Source organism: Chelonoidis abingdonii, chromosome 8, assembly GCF_003597395.2.
Source record: "Chelonoidis abingdonii isolate Lonesome George chromosome 8, CheloAbing_2.0, whole genome shotgun sequence".
Classification (NCBI taxonomy): Eukaryota; Metazoa; Chordata; order Testudines; family Testudinidae; genus Chelonoidis; species Chelonoidis abingdonii.
In genome coordinates, this window is record NC_133776.1 from 51,460,210 (window position 1) to 51,482,978 (window position 22,769).

Sequence of the window (22,769 nt, forward strand, 5' to 3'; positions counted from 1 at the left end):
CCAATAGGTCCAGGTTTGTTGTAGAAGGAGGACTCTTATACAAGGAAAACCCTTTCTGGTTGGCCCAAGGAGGACTGGCATCCTCAGAGACAGTTGGTAGTTCCAACTAAGCATAGAAAAAAGCTCTTGAGCTTAGACCACCTAGTGGCCATGCTGGGGTGAACAGGACCAAAGATTGTTTAGGGAAGTCATTTCACTGGGAGGGAATGGGGAAGGATGTTTCTCCTATGTCCAGTCTTATGAGGTATGCCAGAGGGTGGGAAAGCCCCAAGACCAGGTCAAGGCCCCTCTCTAGCCACTCCCCATAATTGAGGTTCCATTTCAGCATGTAGCTGTGGATATTCTGGGTCCTTTCCTTAAGAAGACACCCAGAGAAAAGCTGTACATACTGACTTTCATGGATTTTGCCACCCAATGGCAACAGCAGGGCTAAAAGTGTGAGCCAGGCATTGGCAGACATTTTTGCCAGGGTAGGTTGGCCCTCTAACATCCTTACGGATTTGGGAACTAACTTCCTGGCAGACACCATAAAACATATTTGGGAAGCTCATGGGGTAAACCACTTGGTTGCCACCCCTTAGCACTATCAAACAAATGGTCTAGTGGAGAAGATTAATGGGATTTGGAGGGCATGATATGTAAATTCATAAATGTGCACTCCGATGATTGGGACCTAGTGTTGCAGCAGTTGCTCTTTGCCTACAGGGCTGTACCGCATCCAACTTTGAGGTTTTCACCTTTTGAACTTGTTTATGGCCACGAAGTTAAGGGGCCAGTACAGTTGGTGAAGCAGCAATGGGAAGGGGTTACATCTTCTCCAGGAACTAACATTTTGGACTTTGTAACCAACCTGCAAAACACCCTCAAAGACTCTCTAGCCCTTGCTCAAGAAAACCTTCAGGATGCTCAACAGGAGCAAAAGACCTGGTATGATAAATATGCCAGAGAGCGTTCCTTCAAAGTAGGTGACCAAGTCATGGTCCTGAAAGTGCTCCAGGCCAATAAGATGGAAGCATGGTGGGAGGGGCCATTTATGGTCCAAGAGTTCCTGGGAGCTGTTAATTACCTCATAGCATTCCCAGACCCTACCTTAAAACCTAAAGTGTACCATGTTAATTATCTAAAGCCCTTTTATTCCCAAGAAATCAAGGCTCTCTAGTTTACAGCCTAGGAGAGAGAGACAACGCTGAGTGGCCTGAAGAAGTCTACTATGAAGGAAAAAGCAACAGTGATGTAGAAGAGGTGAACATTTCCATGACCCTTCGGTGTAAGCAGCAACAGCAAATCCAGGAGCAGTTTGCCCGCTTCATGCCAATGTTTTCAGCCACCCCAGAACGGACAGAACAGGCGTACTACTCCATTGACACAAGTGATGCTCACCCAATTGAAGCCCAACCCTACCGGATGGCTCCTCAAGACAAAACTGCAGTAGCAAGGAAGATCAAGGACATGTTACAGATGGGTGTAATCCACCTCTCTGAGAGTGCATGTGCCTCCCCAGTGGTTCTGGTTCCCAAACACAATGGGGAAATCCGCTTTTGAGTGAACTGTCATACGCTGCATGCTGTAACTTGCCCAGAGAACTATCCAATGCCACACACAGATGAGCTATGGGAGAAACTGGAACGTGCCCAGTTCATCTCCACCTTAGACTTAACTAATGGGTACTGGCAAGGGCTGCTAGATGACCCAGCCAAGAAAAGATCAGCATTCATCACCCATGTAGAGCTGTATTTATTTAATGTGCTCCCTTTTGAACTGTGAAATGCGCCTGCAACCTTCCAGAGGCTGGTAGATAACCTTCTGGCTGGATCTGGGAAATCTGCAGTAGCCTGCCTTGACAAGGTGGCTATATTCTCAGATTCATGGACAGAACACCTGGAACGCCTCCAAGCTGTCTTCTGGCGCATAAGGGAGGCAGGATTAACCATTAAGGCCAAAAAATGTCAACTAGGCCTAAACAGGGTAAAGTACCTTGGACACCAGGTGGGTCAAGGACCTATCATCCCCCTACAGGCTAAAGTAAATGCTATCCAGAATTGGCCTGTTCCTAAGTCAAAAAAACAGGTCCAATCCTTCTTGGGCTTGGTCGGGTATTACTGACAATTTGTACCACACTACAGGCAACTTGCCACCCACTGGCAGACCTAACCAGGACAAAACAGCCAGATGTTGTCAACTCCTCTGTGCTAACCCCAGGTGATTTTGTTTTGCTTGTAAGCTTTAAACTGGACCTCAAGAAAACCATTCTTGATGCTTAATTATTATATTTGCTCTTTTTAAATCTAGCAAGAACCTAAGTTCCAGATGTATTTTCTTTCTTTTTGTTTTTAATAAAATTTACCTTTTTTAAGAACAGGATTGGATTTTTGTGTCCTAAGAGGTTTGTGGACATGTTGTTTAATTAGCTGGTGGCAACAGCTAATTTCCTTTGTTTTTTTTTCTCAGCTCTGCTGTTTGTGTGTGTGTGAGAGAGAGAGAGAGAGAGAGAAAAGGGGGGGGGGGGCTTGAGGGTGCCCCACAGGAAGGAATTCCCAAGTTCTCCTTCCTGGGTTCTCCAAAGTGTGGTGTTTGTTTTTTTTTGTTTTTGTTTTTTCACTTGGGTGGTGGCAACATCTACCCATCCATGGTCAGAGAAAACCTGTAACCTTGGGAGTTTAATACCAGCCAGGAGCGGCCAGTATTAATTTTTAGAATCCTTGCGGGCTCTCACCTTCTGCAGGTTTAAAGACTCCAAGTTACAGAGAATCTGCCATTTACACTGGTTTAAACCTGTAAGTGACCTGTGCCCCATGCTGCAGAGGAAGGTGAAGTCCCCCCTTCCCGCCCTGCCCAGGTCATTGTCAGTCTGACCTGGGGGAAAATTCCTTCCTGCCCTCAAATACAGTGATCATTAGGGTACATTTACATTGCAATTATATCTGTAGCTGGCCTATGTCAGCTGACTTGGGCTCATGGGGTTCAAGCTGTGGGGCTGCAAAATTGTGATGTAGTCATTTGGGCTCAGTCTGAAGCCAGGCTCTGGGACTCTGCAAGAGGAGAAGGTCCCAGAGCCTCAGCTCCAGCCCAGATGCCTGCACTGCAATTTTACAGCCGAACAGCCTGAGCCCTGTGAGCCGTGGGATTTTAATTCCAGCATAGACATAACCTTAGAATCTGAGCACATGAATGAGACTCACCAGCCAGACACCTGGGAACTAATTCTCTGTAGTAATTTAGAGCCCTTCCAATCTAGCATCTCATCTTCAGCTGTTGGCAATATTTCATAGAAATGTAGGGCTGGAGAGGCCCTCAAGAGGTCATCCAGTCCAGCCCCTGTGTTGAGGCAGGACCAACTAAACCTAGATCATCCTCACAGGTGTCTGTCCAACCTGTTCTTAAACACCTCCAAGGATGGGAACTCCACAACCTCCCTTGGAAGCCTATTCCAGAGTTTAACTACCCTTAGAGGTAGAAAGTTTTTACTTATATCTACCCTAAATCTCCCTTTCTGCAGATTAAGACCATTGCTTTTTGTCCTACCTTTGGTGGCCATGGAGAACATTTGATCGCTGTTCATTTTATAACAGCCCTTAACGTAACTGAAGACGGTTATCAGGTTCCCCCCTCAGTCTTTGTTTCTCAAGACTAAACATCTCAGTTTTTTAACCTTTCCTCATAGGTCAGGTTTTCTAAATCTTTCATCCTTTTTGCTGCTCTCCTCTGGACTCTTTCCAATTTGTCCACGTCTTTCCTGAACTGTGGTGCTCAGATTTGAACACAGTTCTCCAGCTGAGGCCTCTCCAGTGCTGAGTAGCATGGGACAATTATCTCCCATGTCTTATATAGGACACTCCTGTTAACACACCTCAGACTGATATTAGCCTTTTTTTTCAACTGCATCACATTGTTGACTCATATTCAGTCTGTGATGCACTGTAACCACTAGATTCTTTGCAGCAGCACTACCATCTAGCCAGTTAACCCCATTTTGTAGTTGTGCATTTGACTTTTCCTTCCTAAATTAAGTATGTTGGACTTGTCTTTATTGAATTTCATCTTGTTGATTTCAGACCAGTTCTCTAATTTGTCAAAATCACTTTTCAGTTCTAACCCTGTCATCCAAAGTGTTTGCCACCCTTCCCAGTTTGGTGTCATCACATATTTTATAGGCATACTCGCCACTCCATTATCCAACTCATTAATTAAAATATCAGATAGAACCAGACCCAGAAGAGACTGATTACTTCAACTAGAGAAAGGCATCTCTACAAATCTAAAATCACAGGCAATAGCTGATGTAGAACAGCCATCTAGTAACCATTTTCCATATGTGCAACATGCAGATAATGCCTGAAAGAGGTAAGAAAACCAGTAACAAGAGATTTTCCCATTTCCCCATTAAATTCTATTTATTTCATTCACCTTGGCTGCACAGCTTAGAGCAAATGATCAACTAGCACGCATTAATCAGAATTTGAAACATTTCTGGTCATGGGACACCGAATGGAAGTTGAATTAAAGGTATTATGCAGAAGTGTGAAACTAATACCTAAATCTGTATATCATCTATGAATCTTATAGAATTTGTCAGTGTCAATAATAACCTACTTTTCAGACTTGGTTATTTAACAAGTAATGAGGAAGCCATGTTTGTTGACAGACAAGCACATGTATGCAAAATTTGACAAGTATCAGAATTTCAGTTAGGAAATACTGAAGAAACAATATTACTGTTTGCATGCAAAGCATAGCCTACATGAAGGAAATGATGATGTAAGTCACTCATAACAATTCAACCATAGCTCATGTTTTTATAATCCCTTCCTGGTCATCTTTGAGGCAGAGATGCTCCTCACATTCGAAACAGAGGTTGTCAGGGCTCCTCCATCCAAAATGTAACAACCAGGGAAAGAAATCTCTACATTAAGACTAAGATTAAAGCATCATAATTCTTTTCCCTTTTAAATTAAGTTAGAGAGCTAGAAAAAAATAATTGACTCATTGGAGATGAATAATCATGACAACTCATTTGCATTTGTGGTGGGACTGGTTAGCATTCTTCCAGACCTCATTGCCATGTACAGGAGGTAAACAGAAACTTACTGAATTGAGATATGAACATTTTCAGTCAGTCATGATGCGAGGTTATTCTGTGGTCTCAATTTGTATTATAGCTGATAGAACGTGCCAGCTGATCAGAATACTGGATGACTGGTTTCCTGATAAACCATGAGATTATTAATAAAAGTATTAGATTTTAAAATCTGTTATTAGAAGGAAAGCTATTTCTGAGGTCTTCCCAACAGTTCATTGTCTTGTATCTGTTTCTATGAAATACTTCTGGGAAGTGGGAGTCAGTCTGTGCTATTTTTCAGTGTTACCAGCAGGCCTCATTGTTCTTCTTTCGCTCCTTGCCATCCTTTCCTACGAATATTGCACCTCTTTTATATGAATGCAGTCAGCGCTTCGGAAGGAGCGTCCCTTTCCATGTGACTATGCCAGGGCAGCAGCATTCCAACTGAAGAAAGAAATCCAGTCTTATTGCAAGAATTCCAGTTAGCCAATACAGCCTATCATGACAGTGACACAAAGTGAGCTCTGCTGCCGCAGGAACAGTACTGTCATGGATAAGGGGTTTTCTGCTTTGCAGAAGCACATGACAAGCCTACAGAAGTGCAGCTCTTTAGTCACATCATGGGCAATAGTTATTCTAATATACAAGCAATTAAATTTTTGCATTTTTCTGTGTCAAATCCAGTATTTAGGAAGAAGCAGAAAGCCATTACCTCTTTTCCTATATTCTCAAATTGTGGAACAACTTGTCTCACAAAATTCTCTGTGGCAAACTCAGGACAATTAGCTACCAGGAGAGGGGTAGTAAGTGGTCCCGGAAGGCTTAGCCCTGGAGGAATAAGGTTCAGCTGGGACAGGGGTTATCAGGGAACTAATTAGGTTCAGCTGGCCCCAGTTGCTGGAGACGGAGACCTTTTAAATCCTCCTGGCAGTGGAAGCATGGCACGGGCGGGGGTCGGTGGAGAGGAAGAGAACGAGAAGAGAGAGAGAGAGAGAGACTGAGAGAGAGGAGAGAGAAAGAGGAGAGAGAGAGCGAGACGCAGTCAGTAGCTGCCAGCAAGTAGGGGCAGCTGAACTCTGGACTCTTCTTGCAGGCAGATTGCATTCTCCCCAGAAGGAGAGGAAACTAGAGCAAGGGGCTGCTGAGAAGGCGCCATCAGCCAGACCCTGCGAGATTGGGAAGGTTTTTTTTTCTTTTACTTTGCCCAAGCCTGTGTCTTGAGGCTAAGAGGACTGAGCTAACAAAAGGAGAGGCAGGTACTTGCCACACGTGGTTTAGAAGTGGGATGGTCTAGTGAGTGAGGCTCTGTTGGCAAGCCATCACCGGGCAAGGTAAAACCACCACAAAAAAAATATTATAATAATAATTTTTTTTTTTTTTGAAAAACAGGAGGATGTACTGAAGGCGTTGATGCAGGCCATCGCAGCCAAACAAGAGGCTAACCAGAGTGCAGGTGGCTGCCCAGCGGGAAAAAAAAGTCCGTACGGGTGCACAGACAGGAGCCAAACCAGCTTGCTGATGAGCCAGCAGCGCCCAAGATCGAGCAACCTGACCGAGGTAGTAAACCAGTTGAAGGCCCTGACCACGATGACGCACGGGGCCCAGGGGCGAGTCGCCGCTACGCGGGCAAGCAACTACTTGCAGAAGATGACAACAGATGACGATATAGAGGTGTATCTCCTTGCGTTCGAGAGGACGGCACACTGCGGGAGGCCTGGCCCAAGACCAATGGGCCGGTAGGTCTGCTGGCTCCATTCCTATGTGTGGGGGAGACCCAGAAAGCCTACTTCGACATGACCTGCAGAAGCAGCTATGGATTACTCTCGCTGAAGGCGGAAATCCTGGCGAGGGCAGGCGTGACGCCGGCCATAAGGGCCCAGCGCTTCCACGAGTGGAAGTACCGGGAGGACAAACCACCGAGGTCCCAGCTATTTGATTGATACACCTTGCTCGGAAGTGGCTCCGCCCCGAGGCCCATGGTCCGGAGAAGGTAGTAGAGATCCTGGTGTTAGACAGGTACATGAGAGGGTTGCCGCCGGACATACGGGGGTGGGTCTGCCCAAAATGATCCCTCCTCTTATGACGATCTAGTTGCTCTCGTGGAGAGCACTTATGTAGCCCAGAACTTTCTCAGACCACCGGGGGAGGAAGGCGCCAGTATCGGAGGCCAGCCTCTACGCCGAGGCCCCCGTTTGCCCTAGCTCCAGGCCGGAAAATGGAGGGGAGGCAGGAGGCAGAAGAGCCACCGGCAGTCCCGGAGAGACTGGAGGATTGAGGGAAGAAAGGCTCAGGGGATACATCCCAGCAGCCCGAAAAATAGGGGGCTGCCCAGGGTGGGGTACCTATGTTATGCCTGTGGTGAATTAGGGCATATTGCTGCCAATGCCCTAATCTTGGAGAGCCTATGCAGTGTGAACTGGGAGATATAGGGGGCCATGCGAGCTAATATGTCTAGTCGGGGTTGCGATGGTCCCTCATATATACACTAGGGCTGTTAAGCTGAACGGGTGTAGAGACCACAGCATTAATAGACTCAGGCAGTGCAGTTACACTGGTCTCTCAGGGAAGCTGGTCAGGCCAGGCCAACTATCCCAGGCCAAACGCTCGGGAATATCCTGTGTACATGGGGATATCAGCTACTACCCGACCTTCCCTGTACGCATCGAAGTTCTCGGAAACCCCACCGAGGTGACAGTGGGAGTCGTTCCGAAACTCCCTGACCCTGTCCTTATTGGACGAGACTTCCCGGGGTTTGATGGCCTACTCCCCGGGACGAGGGAGAGAGGAAGGGAGGACCCTGGGATCCAAAGGGTGCCCCAGATAGGGGACCCTCTCCCCGCTTTCCATGAGTTTAGCCAGGATGTGTTCTCTCCACCGGGAAGTCAGGAAGACTCGGAGGGAACGGAGGGCCGATAAAAGGAGGGGACGAGGATCCTGACCCGGTACCTGACGCCTACACTGGCAGGGGAAAGAAGGGACTCGGCTGACAGCGGGACTAGGGGTCAGCCGACTCCAACCCAATTGTTGACCGGGTCTCCCCGGGGCTGTCCCTGAGGGGGAGACGAGGTGGACTCCCCTGAAATGGGACAAATAGGGACCGCACGTGGAATTTTGGTCAGGATCAGGCCAATGATCCCATATACCACAACATTTTTTAAGGAAGTAGTCGAGGTGAATGGGGTCCCAGTGGAGAGGAGAGCTAAGGGCCCGGACCATATTACATGATTAAAAAAGATCTGATGTATAGAGTAGTCCGCGTCCAAGAGCAAGTCATCGAACAACTCTTGGTCCCCCGAAGCATCAAAGAGCGGTAATGGATCTGGCCACAGTCATCTGTTTGGGGCCCATCTAGGGATGGATAAGACCCTCAATCGGATCCTACAGAGGTTTTTTTTGCCTGGTATTATGCAGGCCGTCTTTAGGCGATATTGTTCCTCCTGTCCGGAAGTGCCAATTACATGGGCCCCGACCATACTTAGGGCCCTCTGGTACCTCTACAATTATTGAGGTTCCATTCGAGCGAATAGCTATGGACATAGTGGGGCCATTGGAAAAGTCAGCCCGGGGCCATCAGTACATCCTGGTGTACTAGATTATGCCACCTGATACCCCCGAGGCCATCCCCCTACGGAATACCATGTCCAAGTCCATAGCCAAAGAATTAGTCCAGATATTCTCCAGAGTAGGGATACCTAAGGGATCCTGATGGACCAAGGGACCCCCTTTGTTTCTAAGCTGATGAAGGACTTGTGTAACATGCTCCACATACGGACCCTCAGAACGTCGGTCTACCATTACCCCCCAGACCGATGGCCTCGTTGAACGCTTTAATAGGACGTTGAAAGAACATGTTACAGAAGGTGATCAGCTGCGATGGAAAAGACTGGGATGCCCTGCTACCTTATGTGCTATTTGCCGTCCGGGAAGTTCCTCAGGGCTTCCACTGGATTCTCCCCCTTCGAGCTGTTATATGGTCGCACACCAGGGGCATACTGGACCTAGCTAAAGAAGACTGGGAAGAGCAGCCGAACCCGGGAAACATTGTGGAACATGTGCTACAAAATGAGAGACCGAATCGCAGAGTCACCCCCCTTGTGTCGCGAACACATGGAGAAGGCCAAGGGGCTCAACGAACGTACTACAATCGTCAAGCAACGTCCCGAAGTTCCAGGTGGGGATCCGGGGTGATGGTGCTCATACCCACGGCGGAGAGCAAGCTCCTGGCCAGATGGCAGGGACCTCTATGAGGTAATCGAAGCCGTAGGAGAAGTTGACTATAAGGTCCGGCAGCCAGGTCGCCGGAAGCTGGAGCAGATCTACCATATAAAATCTGCTGAAACCCTGGCAGGATAGAGAAACCCTGGTAGCTGCGCTGGGGGCGCCACCCCTGAAAGGTGATCAACCCAACCTGGTGGGAATAATCCCCGGAGCTGACCTCCGGACACAACGATCCGAGGCGATCAGCCTGGTCAAATGCAACCAAGATGTGTTCTCGGAGAAGCCAGGCAGGACTACGGAGGTTCACGATCACATCTTCAACAGAGCCCGGGTGAAGGTGCACGTCAAGCCATACCGGATCCCGGAAGCCAAGAGAGAAGAAATTCGGAAAGAGGTCAGGAAGATGCTGGCCCTAGGAGTCATTGAAGAGTCTCACAGTCAATGGTCCAGTCCTGTGGTTTTAGTGCCTAAGCCAGACGGCAGTATGAGTTCTGCAATGACTTTCCGCAAGCTAAACGAGGTGTCCCGATTTGACGCCTATCCTTTACCAGGATCGATGAGCTGATTGACAGACTGGGAAAGGCCCGTTTTTTGTCTACCCTTGATCTTTACTAAGGGCTATTGGCAGATTCCCCTGGCTAAGGCCGACAAGGAGAAGACGGCCTTTGCAACCTGGAGGACTATATCAGTACACTGTTCTTCCTTTGGATTGCATGGGGCCCCCGCTACCTTCCAGTGGCTAATGGACAAACTGTTTACGGTCCCATAGGGAGTACCGTGCTGCCCTATCTTGATGACGTCATCATATACAGCCCCGACTGGGAGACGCACCTTGGAAAGGTAGAGGGAGTCCTAGATACCCTGAGAAAGGCAGGACTGACCGCAATCCCTCCAAGTGTTCGATCGGGTTAGCTGAGGCCAAATACCTTGGGTATATAGTGGGGGGGGGCGTGGTGAGGCCCCAACTCAACAAGCTAGACGCCATACAGAGGTGGCCCCACCCACTCCGGAAAAATAACAGGTCCGAGCATTCCTGGGACTCGTGGGGTACTATTAGGCAGTTCATTCCCCACTTCGCCACCAGGGCATGCCCATTAACGGACGCTGACCAGGGCCTCGGGGCCCAGACATAGTAAATGGTCTGCTGCGGCCGAAGCCGCTTTTGCAGATCGCGAACGGCCTCTGCACGGACCCCGTATAGTAGCCCCAGACTGGGGCAGAGTTTATCCTACAGACGGACGCCTCTGAAGTAGGCCTGGGGGCGGTACTTTCCCAATGGTCGGAGATGACGAAACACCCCATCCTCTTCCTCAGTAGAAAGCTCCTGCCTAGGGAACGGAAGTACGCCATCGTGGAAAAGGAATGCCTGGCAGTAAAATGGGCCATAGAAAGCCTCTGCTATTATCTACTGGGACGGAGATTTACCCTGGTCACGGACCATGCGCCCATTGCAGTGGATGCACCAAAACAAGGACAAGAATGTGCGAGTAACGAGATGGTTCCTATCGCTTCAACCCTTCCACTTCACGGTTCGGCACCAGTCCGGAACCCAACATGGCAATGCGGAGATGGTCCTGTCGAGGGTTCACCGCTTTCTGACCCAAGTAGCCCAACCCCGTAGTGTTTAGCGGGGCGGGGGGGGGGGGGAGAGATATGTGGCAAACTCAGGACAATTAGCTACCAGGAGAGGGGTAGTAAGTGGTCCCGGAAGGCTTAGCCCTGGAGGAATAAGGTTCAGTGTGGACAGGGGTTATCAGGGAACTAATTAGGTTCAGCTGGCCCCAATTGCTGAAAACTTTTTAAATCCTCTCCTGGCAGGAAGCAAAGGGAGGGGGAGGAAGAGAGAAGCAGAGTAGCTTTAGCAAGTAAGGGGCAGCTGAACTCTGAGACTCTTCCTGCAAGGCAGATTGCATTCTCCCCAGAAGGAGAGGAAACTAGAGCAAGGGGCTGGCTGAGAAGGGATCAGCCAGACCCTGCAAGATTGGGAAGGGTTTTTTTTCTTTTACTTTGCCCAAGCCTGTATCTCCAAGGCTAAGAAGGACTGAGCTAACAAAAGGAGAGGCAGGTATTTTGCCACACTCCTACTATAAGAATACTTATTCTTTATAACAAAAGCTATGCTAAAGGCATTTGTGAACATCACCACTGGATAATGAATATGAATATGGTCAGCCTAAACTCTCATCTTTCAACAAACCTACATCCTAATCCCATAAAGGCACTATGACAGTCTGTACCCTTGCATTTACCCCTTGCACACTGTTGTAATAATCTTTGTACAAGGTTTTCCTTGGGAGGTATCATTTGAAAACTCATAATTTGCTGATCATTATTGTCCTGGTAAAATATGTGTGGCAATGTTGTATGTACATTTATGAGATTCCACTGTATGGTGTTACTAAAACATGTTCCAAGTCTGGGGGGTGGGTGGCCAAATCAGTTCCTCAGAGACAAGGGCAAGCTGACAACTCAGCCAGGTATGAGGGGAGGGATAGCTCAGTGGTTTGAGCACTGGCCTGCTAAACCCAGGGTTGTGAGCCTGGGCAAAATCTGGGGCAAAATCAGTACTTGGTCCTGCTAGTGAAGGCAGGGGGCTGAACTCAATGACCTTTCAGGGTACCTTCCAGTTCTATGAGAGAGGCACATCTCCATATACTAAGCCCAAATGGGCCCTCACCTGTTAAGTGGCTATTCATTGGCAGGAAAAGGAATATGAGTGAAAAATCTAAATATTAGCAAGGAAACAGCATGGAGTTCTCATCTACACAGCCCTGCCTATCACCATGGTCCCAGATGAAGATGGTTCTCAAAGGAGGGAGTGGACTATAAAAAGGTGAGGTAGATCCACTCCCGCCCCCATCCTGATTTTTCATACTTGCTATCTGGTCACCTTAGATGAAGAACATGGAGCTGCAGCAGGTGCATATGTGGGCTGGGCTGGGCTGGGTCAGGCAGGACTCGGAATTAATGAGTTAGAATGTTGGGGTTTGGGGAGAAGCTGGAAGCTCTGTGCCATGGGGCAGAGTCCCTGACCATGTGCTGGGGACAGCTAGCAGCATGGCAGCACTCTCTCCCTCTCTCTCACACACACACACAGAGGAGAGCAGGCAGCATGGTAACTATCTCACACACAAACACTGTTGGGGGGAGTTCAAAAATTTTAAAATCCATCTCCTGCTTTGGGGGCCAATCTTGTGGTTAATGAGGGACCTGACTCCTGGCATGTGAACCTCTGGGGCTGGCCAGGCAGAGGATAGGAGCTAAGCAGAGAAAATCCAGAGCAGAGGCCTGCAAGAGGGAAAGAATCTTTGTGCCCAGAGTTGCTGAGCAATGTCTGTTCCTGAGTTTTTACCTTGTGTTCATTACAGTTGTTTGTATTTTTTCTGGATGATTTTGGCCTTCAGTCTGCTAAATTTTCAGTTGTCTTGGTCAGTGTCAAAGGTCAATGCACGCTTCTCAAGGGCTTAACCTTACCAAGGCAACTGAAAAAGCAATAAAGGCACTGAGAAAACGAGATAAAAAGTCTGTCAGAGTTTGTCAGTGTTGCCTGACACTGCCCTCTTCCTCATGAGAAGGGGCTAGTTGGAAGCTGCATAAGAAGGAGTTAATTGAATTAAAGCTGCCTTGCTGCTGGATCATTAACACAGCTGACTTAAAGGAAGTAGAGGCTGCTCTTTCCTAGGAGGGAGGGGAGGCTTTATAATAGGTTCAGCTGTTTGGGAGGAGCTTTGGGGGCAGGCATCCTGTAGAAGTGAGTTGGAAGCATGTACTGTGAGTAACTGCAGAGGTGGGAAATAGTGTGGTTGAGGTTGAGCAGAGTCCAGGTGTGGTGACTCAAGGGCCAAACTTTAAGCCTCTCCTGGAGTGTGATGCTCCATGCAAATTATTTAATGAACTGATTTGTGTATCAGCACAAACTTCTTATTTTAAAAGTGTGGTGGTAGCAGTGATGAAAGGACAGGTGTTGCCTTGGCAGGCCTGGTAGATGAAGTCCTCTGTCTGTAGGGCAAGCTTCCAACACCTGTGACCCCTGCCTGTGTGCCTAGGTAGGGTATGGGAGAGGACTTACCCTGTGGGTAACTGGGGTCCTGTAGTCTTCATGGCCCATGAAGTTCTTGGCCTCTCTGCTAATGGGAGAGTGGTGGTGAGTCTATGCTGCAGGAACTGGACTGGCCCTAGTGCACTCACTTCATCCATGGCCACTAAATAGCCAGTTGAGGAGAACACTTTGTAGTCACTCCTGAACTGGGCTAGTTTCAAAGTGGCATTATACTGGTGAAAAGCTTTATAGATCATTAGATGAGCCTTTCCTAACTTGACTGATTGACTTTACAACCTTAATAATGTCCTTTTAATGCAGCTTTTCAGTGTAACTTCTTGGCTTTTATTACAGTGAAAAGATTAAAAAACAAATTACATTATGTGCAACTGTAACTCCCTCTACACCTAGCATGCTGGTTTGGAGCTTCACCCATCAGCACAGATGTCTGTCCCTTGGACTACCAGGCTAACTATGCTGCCTGAGAGCAGGAGGCTGTTCTTATGTGAAACTATCCACTAGAGGAGGATGCATAAATTTACTGTTTCAGTGTGTTATGTAAGCATGAGTAGCCCATTTTACTGACTTTCTAGCTAAGAAGACATGGGCTGTCCTTTCTGAGAGGCAGTGTAGTTCACTGGAGGGAATTTGGGTTTGCCATATTCAAAGACCTGGGTTCTGTTCTCTGTTGGTTAATTCTCAATGGTATATGAGCTGTTCAGTAACATTTGGGAAGGATACTTGCTTACCACCAGTCAGTAAAAATTAGTGCTCCTGCCTCTCAGTGTGCTGTATGTTCCCCTAGGCTGTTTAAAAACTATTGTAATGAGGAAGCAGCAGGATCATCATCCCTTTTGTCTGGGTCCCTACTGGAATGTGAGCTGTGCATGACCTGACCAAGTGAGACACTGGAGCATATGCACAGGATGACCTATAATGTTGAGGGGGTTTTAGTATGGTGGCAGAAAACTGTTGTCAACTGTGGATGGGAAGTTATGATCTTCAACAGTGTAGAACTGTTCCAAATCTAAATAGATGTTCATGAGGACAGAAAAACGCATCTCTCCCTGCCAGACCTCTCAGTCCTGCTGCAAGACAGTTCTTGTTCACTTTTCATACAGAAGGTGTCGGGCACCCTTAAGACAGGGGTTGCTACTGCTCCCCCATAATCACCTTTTCCCATAGGGGTGCCAGCAGGGGTTGAACTTATGCTTTCCAGCTCTGATGCATAGACTTTCTTCCACTTCAGCTACAACATTGGTGGAAACAGTCTTTTTGCAATGTGAACCAGCCTGTAGCTGGGGACACACTTTACCAGTGGGATTTATAATTCTTTGAGATAGCACTCATACTGAGTTCTTTTCCTGCAAAGGGGGTGTGCTGTAGTATCTAAAGAAGCACAACCAAACACATTTTGGTACAACTGCACTAAAAAGGAGTGTGGCAAAATGTTGGAGATCTGCATCGGTCACAGTAGTGTATGGGTTTCTGTTCCTGAACTGACCTTGTGCAAGTTCTTACACCATCTGTAAATGAGTGGAGGATAGCTGCCTCACTTAAGGTAGAGGGTATGAGACCTTGCTTAAGAAGCACTGTGGAGTGCATAAACACTGATAGCAGTCAGTAGAAGAACTGGGACAAGAACTCATATCCTTCTGACTTCTACAGGATGTGTGTGTGTGGAGAAAGTATCCCTCTAAGATGTAACACCTTTTCCCTGAGATGTTGGCAGGAGTGCCAGAGCTGTCAAATACATCTGAGCAGGTCTGGGTGACTGTGTTTGAGACTATGGTATTCTTTGCAATTAAGGGGTGATATTGGTTAAGGTTTCAAGTGCCTGCAGCCTTGTGTGGGGTGGTCTGGAGGAAATTATGCCTACTTACAAAGACAAAACATCCCAAGAAAAATGAATTTCCTAGCTATGAAAACAAGAGAATATACTGCTTAGTGTGTGTGTGTAGAATGCTAAACCTGTATTACTAACTACTACTGATGAAACTCAAACATTAAGGTTCCCACAGCAATGTTAACTGTGCCACATTATACAGTATATTTAAATACTATTGTGCGCAATGGCTGCGGGAACTTTAACTGTGCATGTGCAGCCAGTACTCTCTTTTATTTTTATGTACAATATTAACAACTTATGACTTCTAAATGAGCTGTAACAACTGTGGAGTCATTGTGGACAGTTTGAGGGAAGCCGGCTTTAAAAGGAGTTTGAATTAAGAAAGGGTTAATACCGGAAGTATGACCCCTAAAGTGGAAGTCATAATACTATGACTATTATATAATCATATTATGACCTCATCTGAAATATTGCAATAAGTTCTGGCCAGCTCTTAGAAAGGATGTTGTAGACTAGAGAAGGTCAGGTCAAATGATTAGAGGCTGCACAGGCTACCACTCTGTAATGAGCCCAATATAGGTTGCCAGTGGAAGACCTTGGTCACCAAAAGTCACAAGCACCTATCAGATTAAGCTGAAGGATCACCTCTTAGCTTAATACATTTCATGGCTCAACCATGAACAGGAGGCATGATGGTACACATCACTAGTATGCTCTACTCAGTAATGGATTACTGCTAGATTAGCTGTATTACATTTTACAGAATAGACATATGATGCACATAGGCTCCACAGAAACTCTTGCTGCAGCTCTAGTTCATCATGCTAGTTGTGCAGTAGAGAAGCCCCATTACTTGAGCACCTCTCTAGTTACAGGAAAAAATTACAGAGAAGCAACAGCCTCTTCAGAAGTAAGATTGCAACCACATATTCAGAAAAGGCTATTTTATGTTTACCTTCGACCCTCCCCACGGAAGTATAATGAAAAGAACTCATGCTTTCAGATTTTTAGGTTTATTCCTAACTGAATAGTAGAAATTTTTCTAAAAATTGTCAAATTGACTTAAAAAGGCTAATTTTTGAAGCTTTGAGGTGGGTGGGATAATATCCATTATTGGACCAATGTCTGTTAGGGAGAGAGAGAGAAGCGTAAGAGCTTCCATACAGCTCTTCTGCAGGTAACTTTTGAAGTATTTAACACTTTCACCAGGGCCATCCTTAGCCATAGGCAGAATAGGCAGCTGCCTAGGGCACCACTAGGTCTGGGGGCACCGCTCTGCAAGAGCCTGAACAGATAGGAAGCAGTGGAGTGTGTAAGAGCAGGGCTGCTGGGTCCTAGAGAGAGTCGAATGCAGCACAGTCCGAGGGAGGGGATTGGCTGCTGGTGTCTCTGGGACGGGGTGGGGGAAGGAAATCACCTGTGAGTGTGACTCTTTCCCCTGGCGTGAGGTGAGGCAGGCTCGGTGGCTCTGGCAGTATCCTTTTGTTGTCCCCTCTTCTTCCATTCTTCTCCCCTCTGCCCCACAGAGCACCCCCCCCGTTTCTCCCTCCCCCCCAAGGAGCACTTCTCTCTTCCCCCTCCCCTCCATCAGGGCTGGGTTGGTGAGGTGCTGGGGGGGAGAGGAGACTGGCTGGCTGCCTGCTGAGGAATGAAAGTGAAAGTAACTCACTTCCTTGGCAGGCAGCCAGGATTGGAAGGGTCGCACAGGGCTGGGCTGGGGATAACCAGATGGCATGTGTGAAAAATCAGGATAGGGGGTTGGGGTAGGGTGAGCAGATGTCCCACTTTTATAGGGACAGTTCCAATTTTGGGGTCTTTTTCTTATATAGGCTCCTATTCCCCGCAACCCCTGTCCTGATTTTTCACACTTGCTGTATGGTCACCCTAGGTGGGGGTAATTGGTGACTATATAAGACAAAGCCCCAAATATCAGGACTGGCCATATAAAATCAGGACATCTGGATCTGATCACCCTAGCTGGAGAGCACTTCTCTCCCCCAGGCTCACAGTGATCCATGTCATCCGGGGGGAGCTGCACAGGGCAGGATGAGCTGCTGTGGCTCCATGAGTGCCCTGTCCTTGAGATCAGATGCTGTGCTAGCTTCACCGTGGTCTGTTGGGCTGCCGGTGGTGCCCATTAGCGTGTGATCGGACCTGAGGGTTTCCTGCTGCTGTTGCCACTTTGCACCCCAAGAGGTGGATTTTGGGGTCCTGCAGTTTTCCACCTATCTCCTCCTCTACTGCAGCTGTTGGACCAGCAGGCTGGGGGTTGAGCCAAGCACGAAACCAGTATTGTGTTGCTATTTAGATTGTCATTTGACAAATTTGGTCCCCAAAAATGCTTGCTAACAATCCTGAATACAATTTCAATATTTTTTTTAAAAAATCAATATCTTAGCCAAAAACAGAAAATTAAGTTGTTGACAATTATTTGTGACAAGTTTGGTACGGGGAAGGGCGTGGGCCAGTTTTCATCAGAGAAATAGAAAATGTTGACTGACTTTCCTATAGCCCTTTTACTGCTAAATAGAGGCCTCCAACAACTGTAATATGCTCATCTCCTTATTAGTGTATAGAGCAGGGGTCGGAAACCTACGGCACATGCGCCAAACGTGGCACACGAGCTGATTTTTGATGGCATGCGGCGGTGGGTTGAGCTGCTCAGTCTGCCGCTGCTCTGCGGTTCTGGCTGCTGCCCCATTGCCACCTGGGGTCCCGGTGGCCAGCCCCACTCAGCAGCCACTGCTGGTCTGGGTACCCCCAAGAACCCCCAGGTTGGCAGCAGGCTGAGCAGGCCGGCGGCTGATACCCGGACGGAGCCACTCAACCCACTGCCGGCCTGGGGTTCCATTCACTCAGCTGGTAGCTGGCTGAGCAGGACTAAATTCAATGAAATAGGAAAACAAGAGCAACTAATGACCAAGTGCAAGACCCTAGAGCCGTGGTCCCCCAGGTGCCAGATGAAAGACCGTGGCAGCAGACAAGCATCTGCCGAAATGCCGCTGAAATTCGGCAGTGACACCTCTGGATGATGGTGCTTGTTGGCAGTAAGTGGCGTGATCCAGAGGCGTCGCTGCCAAAATGCCACCGAATTTCGGCGGCATTTCGGCGGATACTCATCTGTTGGCCAGTACGCAGGCACACTGAGAGGCCCCCACAGGTGCCATGGCATTCACGGGCACCGCGTTGGGGACCCCTGACCTACAGAGCCTCCTGAAGCATGGCGATGGTTTTGATTTAAATGGACTTGAACTGTATGAAGAATTGAGTACAGTGTCATCAATGTTGCCACATGCAAAATCGATGATGGACTTTGTACAGTTTATTCATATCAGCAAACTCGTTGACATATATCCTAATGTGTACATTGCACTCGTATTCTACTGACAATTCCTATAACAGGAGCATCAGAAGAACAGAGTTTCTCAAAACTAAGGCTCATTAAAAACTATCTTTGCTCTACAAGGAGTCAGGAACACTTGACTAGTCTTGCTATTCTTGTCGTCAAACAAGACATCACTTTGGATTTGTCATACGATGACATTATTACTGCTTTTGCAGCCAAAAAAAGCCAGAAAGACTGTTTTTAATTAAAAACAAATCCTTGTTTCAATACCTCTTCATAGAAGTTTCCAATAAAATGTTGACATTAAAAACATTATATTATTTGCATCATTCTGGCAAATCAGAATTTTTTCTATAGTGCTGCTTGCTACTTCTTTAGTGCTAGTCCATCAGCATTACGGTGTGCTTAATTAAGTGAAATTGGTTTTAATAACATGCATGTGGCAAGTTTTCCAATACTGTAAACTTATGTTTGTGTTGCTAAGAGCAAGACAGGCACGGGGGCACCAGTTTAATAATCTCGCCTAAGGCACCATAAATCCTAAGGACAGCCCTGACTTTCACCCAGTGATGAGTTGCCAAAAACTTATCTTAACCAGTTCCCTATAAAAAGTTCTGATTTAAGGAGGGGGGGGGGGAAGACATACTTGTGGGGCTGAGGGCCCCTGGAGGGCCTGGGGCAAATTGCCCCATTTGCCATCCCCCTCTCCTTACCTTGCTGGCAGCTCAAAGGAGCAGGATGACTCAGGAGCTCAGCTGAGCTGCCCAGCTGCTGGCCATGCTGCAGTTCTGTGGGGTGGAGGGAGCAGGAAAGGGGCTGGAGGAGACATCCTCGTGGGGCCGGGGGAGCCCCTGCAGGGCTTGGGCCGCTTGCCCCCTCCCCTCTGGCCAGCCCTGGAGCTTGCAGCAGCCCCACCCCCACCCCCCCTCCTGTCGCCAGGTCACTCAAAAAGCTGCAGCAGGAAGACTCCGGAGCTCAGCTGAGCTGCCCAGCTGGTGCCAGAGACTGGCCATGCTGCAGCTGGGGGGAAGCCAGGGAGGGGCCCAGGGCACCTCAGCCTCCCCAGCTGGGAATCCTGGGAGCAACAGGATGGTCCAGCCCACTGACTGGAGTTCTTTGTCCACCTCCTGGCCCTTTAACAACTGTTTAACAACTGGTTCTCCACGGAGGTCTAATTTTAGCGACTGGTTCTTGGGACCCTGTGGGAACCTGCTCCAGCTCACCACTGCTTTCACCCTTCTTAAGATCCCATGAAATCAGTCACGAACTTGGACTTTACTGACTCCTCTTTGGTATGCTGTTTAATGCGGATGTGGAACCACCCTGGTAAGAGCTTTGTAAATATCGATAGATACACTAGGGGGACTCTTGACAGTAGCCCAGGCAACAGGCAATGTTCAAGGACCAGAAGGTAAAATGTTTGACGACCAGTATCTGAAAACTAGGTACGACTCTTTGCCACTGACATGGCTGGAACAAAGAGCTGTTGAGAAGCCTGTGTGCATGTCGGGGTGGGGTGGGGTGCGTGCGGGGGTGTGAGGCGAGGAGAAGATCAGGGTGGGGCGCTGGTGTGGGGGTGCTGTTCGGGGGGAGGGGCGTGTTTGTGGTGGACGGATTGTGGGCCTGCTCATAGCGGCAGCAAGGGAGAGCGGTGACCTGACTCGGCTAGTGGCTGGGCGCCAGGGTCGGGGACGCACTGGGTCCGGAACACCGCTCGCCACGCCCGCGGCCTGAAGCGCGCGCTCCCACAGCGAAGGTGACGCAGCGGCTGGCAGCGCTTTGTCCCCGCCTTCCCTTCTCTCCCCCAATCACAGCCGAAGAGACCGATAAGGAGGTCATTGCTGGGCGGGGCGACCTGGCGCAGGTAGAGGAGATTCGGAGGGCGGGCTAGGAGCGCGCCGCCGCTGGGCTCTGTCCGTGACGTCACGCAGTCGCGGAGATTAGACGCAGTTCCGCCTCCACTGGCTGAGGCCTATGTACAAATGGCTGGTGGAAGCGCTGCGCTCTCTCCTCTTCCCCAGCGCCCCCCGCCCGGACACGCCGCCCCGCACCCCGCGGAAGAGACGGTACCACAGGTCAGTGAGTCCCGCTGCCTGGTGGATCCTGCGGGGCTCGGCCGGCAGTTCTGCAGGCCCCCGTGCTCCCAGCACTGTGCACTGGACCCTGGCAGGGCAGGGGAGGGGCCGGGGGCTTGGTCTGGCTTGGGCCTGTTGCGTGCTCGAGCCCCAGCCTGAGCCGTCGGCATGGGAACGGACGCGGAGGCTGCTGTTGTACCGAGAGTCGGACACCAGCGCAGCGTCTGCTGCTGCAGCCCCCTGGAGCTGCCGCCTGCGCCCGGCCGGGTCTGCTCCCCACCGCCCCAGGACCCTGCCGGAGCAGGGAGCGGGTTTGCTGCGCCTTGGCGCGCAGTGCTGCAGCCTGGCACCCTCGCGTCTCTGGAGCCTGTCCGCCTTCGGCCTCAAACCCAGACCCTGCATAATCGAAATAGCAAAGCCTCTTGCTTCTGCAGGGCTTGGGATGCACTTACTCCAGCTTCTCTAGGGCTGTAACGTTCCTAAGGTGGCCCTGCCCAGATATACCGCAGCCGCTTCCCATCGACTTCACCAAAACCAGCAAACCGCCCAGCTTCTCGTGGGATTCCCCCACAACTCTTTGTGGTTGAATGTAATTTGCTTCCCACGATCACTGATTCATGAAATGTATTTGAAAATGTTGTTTAACAGACATTTGAACTTCCTCATGTTGAGCTAATATAGGTGACTTAATGATGACCTAAATAAGGTCCTAAATAGTTAATCTGCCATTGGTATGGGGAGAACTGTCTGATTGTCTTTCATGAAGGCAAACATGGCTTATGAATTTGAGGGTAGAGGTAGGTATATGCCTAGCATATTGAGTATGTCTGACTGTCTATATTTGCTCTGAAGGTGAAAGCAATTATTTTGTGAATTCCCAAAGTTGGAGAATACATTGTAAAAAATATGATATGCTCTACAAGGTTTAAAGTTTTTGAAACAAACATGAATCATAGTAGAAGGTTATTTTGGAATATTTGGCAATTAAATCAATTAAGTTCCTATTCAACTTGAAATCTAAATAGGAATACAGTATTTAGTTTAAGATTACCTTTAAGAACTTAAACAGGTGTTCCCTGTTGTCTCTTATGGTTTTACACTTATCTTGAAAAATGTTTTCACTCCCTTATTGCTGTGTGTAAGACCCAACAAATAAAAGTAGGAACTGACTGTATAGAGGAAACAATGATAGTTTTGTGTCTAGTCAGTATCAAAAACAAGTGATACAACTGAAAAGTGGTGTGTAGTGTTTTTGTACTTCAGTTATCATAATCTTGGATGTTAGGTGGTAAATCATCTGACAGATGTGACTTTTGAAATTGTTGGTGTCCCATTGACTAGAAGTGTTAAACTGTTAGCCTCAAAGTGTTTACTGGGAACTACATAATTTTTTGTGTTTTCTGCTGAGAATTTTTGGTTGTCTTCTTTCACCTTGTGTATATTTGCTCCTTGGTCATCTTTACCCTTGAAAATCATGGTTGTTTAAAATAACAGTCTTGTTCACTCTACTCCCACTCCTTCAGTGAACCATGAAGAAAGCCTTAGGTGCATAACCTGTGCAGGAACCTAGACACTAACTCTGTAAAAAGTGACTGATGGGCAGTATGAGAAACTGAACCATTGAGAAGCAAAAGACTCTGGTCCATAGTATCCTATCTAGTGCTTTGTTCTGTTTGCTTTAAATATCTCAAAGGGGGGAGGTTTGAAATATCACTGTCACAAATCTTTTCCCCCTGATATTCAGTCTGAGCTTGATCTTTAATCCTATTAATTGCAGTTAGAGCCCCTTGTACTGCTCATTCTTCTTTCTTTTGTGTTGTTTCCCAGTGTCTGAAAGGTTTGATTATATCTGTCTGCTTAGGAGTCCTGTGCAACATTACTTATTTAGGAAGGAAGCTAAAAATTGTTTTTCTCTCTGCATGCTCCCCCCCACCCCCCGTAACTCTTATTGCTTTTCTCAAAATTTGTTTGTCCTTTTGGCATTTACCTCAGTATCAGAAAGCAGTATTCTGGCTGGAGTCAAGCCAGAGCACTGTAGAGAGGGACAGTTGCCTCCTGCTCTGTCCTGATGCACTTGACTATAAAATCCAAAGTTGTATTATTCTTTACTGCTGTATTGTATTGCAAACATGGGCCCAGTTTTCTGTCCATAACCCTTAGTTTTTCTGTTAATGTTACTGCTTCCT

At 48.1% G+C, this 22,769-nt stretch overlaps 1 protein-coding gene across 2 annotated transcripts in view; it reads left to right on the plus strand.

The window, feature by feature from the left end:
* Window positions 1–20,448: 20,448 nt before the first annotated feature.
* SENP2 (SUMO specific peptidase 2) overlaps window positions 20,449–22,769 on the plus strand; it is a 43,703-nt gene continuing 41,382 nt past the window's right edge. The window contains exon 1 of one of the 2 annotated variants that reach the window (XM_032763610.2): window positions 20,449–20,583. In XM_032763610.2, the coding sequence (XP_032619501.1) occupies window positions 20,483–20,583 (101 nt within the window). In that variant the 5' untranslated portion in view covers window positions 20,449–20,482. The remainder of the gene's footprint in view (window positions 20,584–22,769) is intronic. The other variant, XM_032763611.2, reaches the window with a different exon arrangement.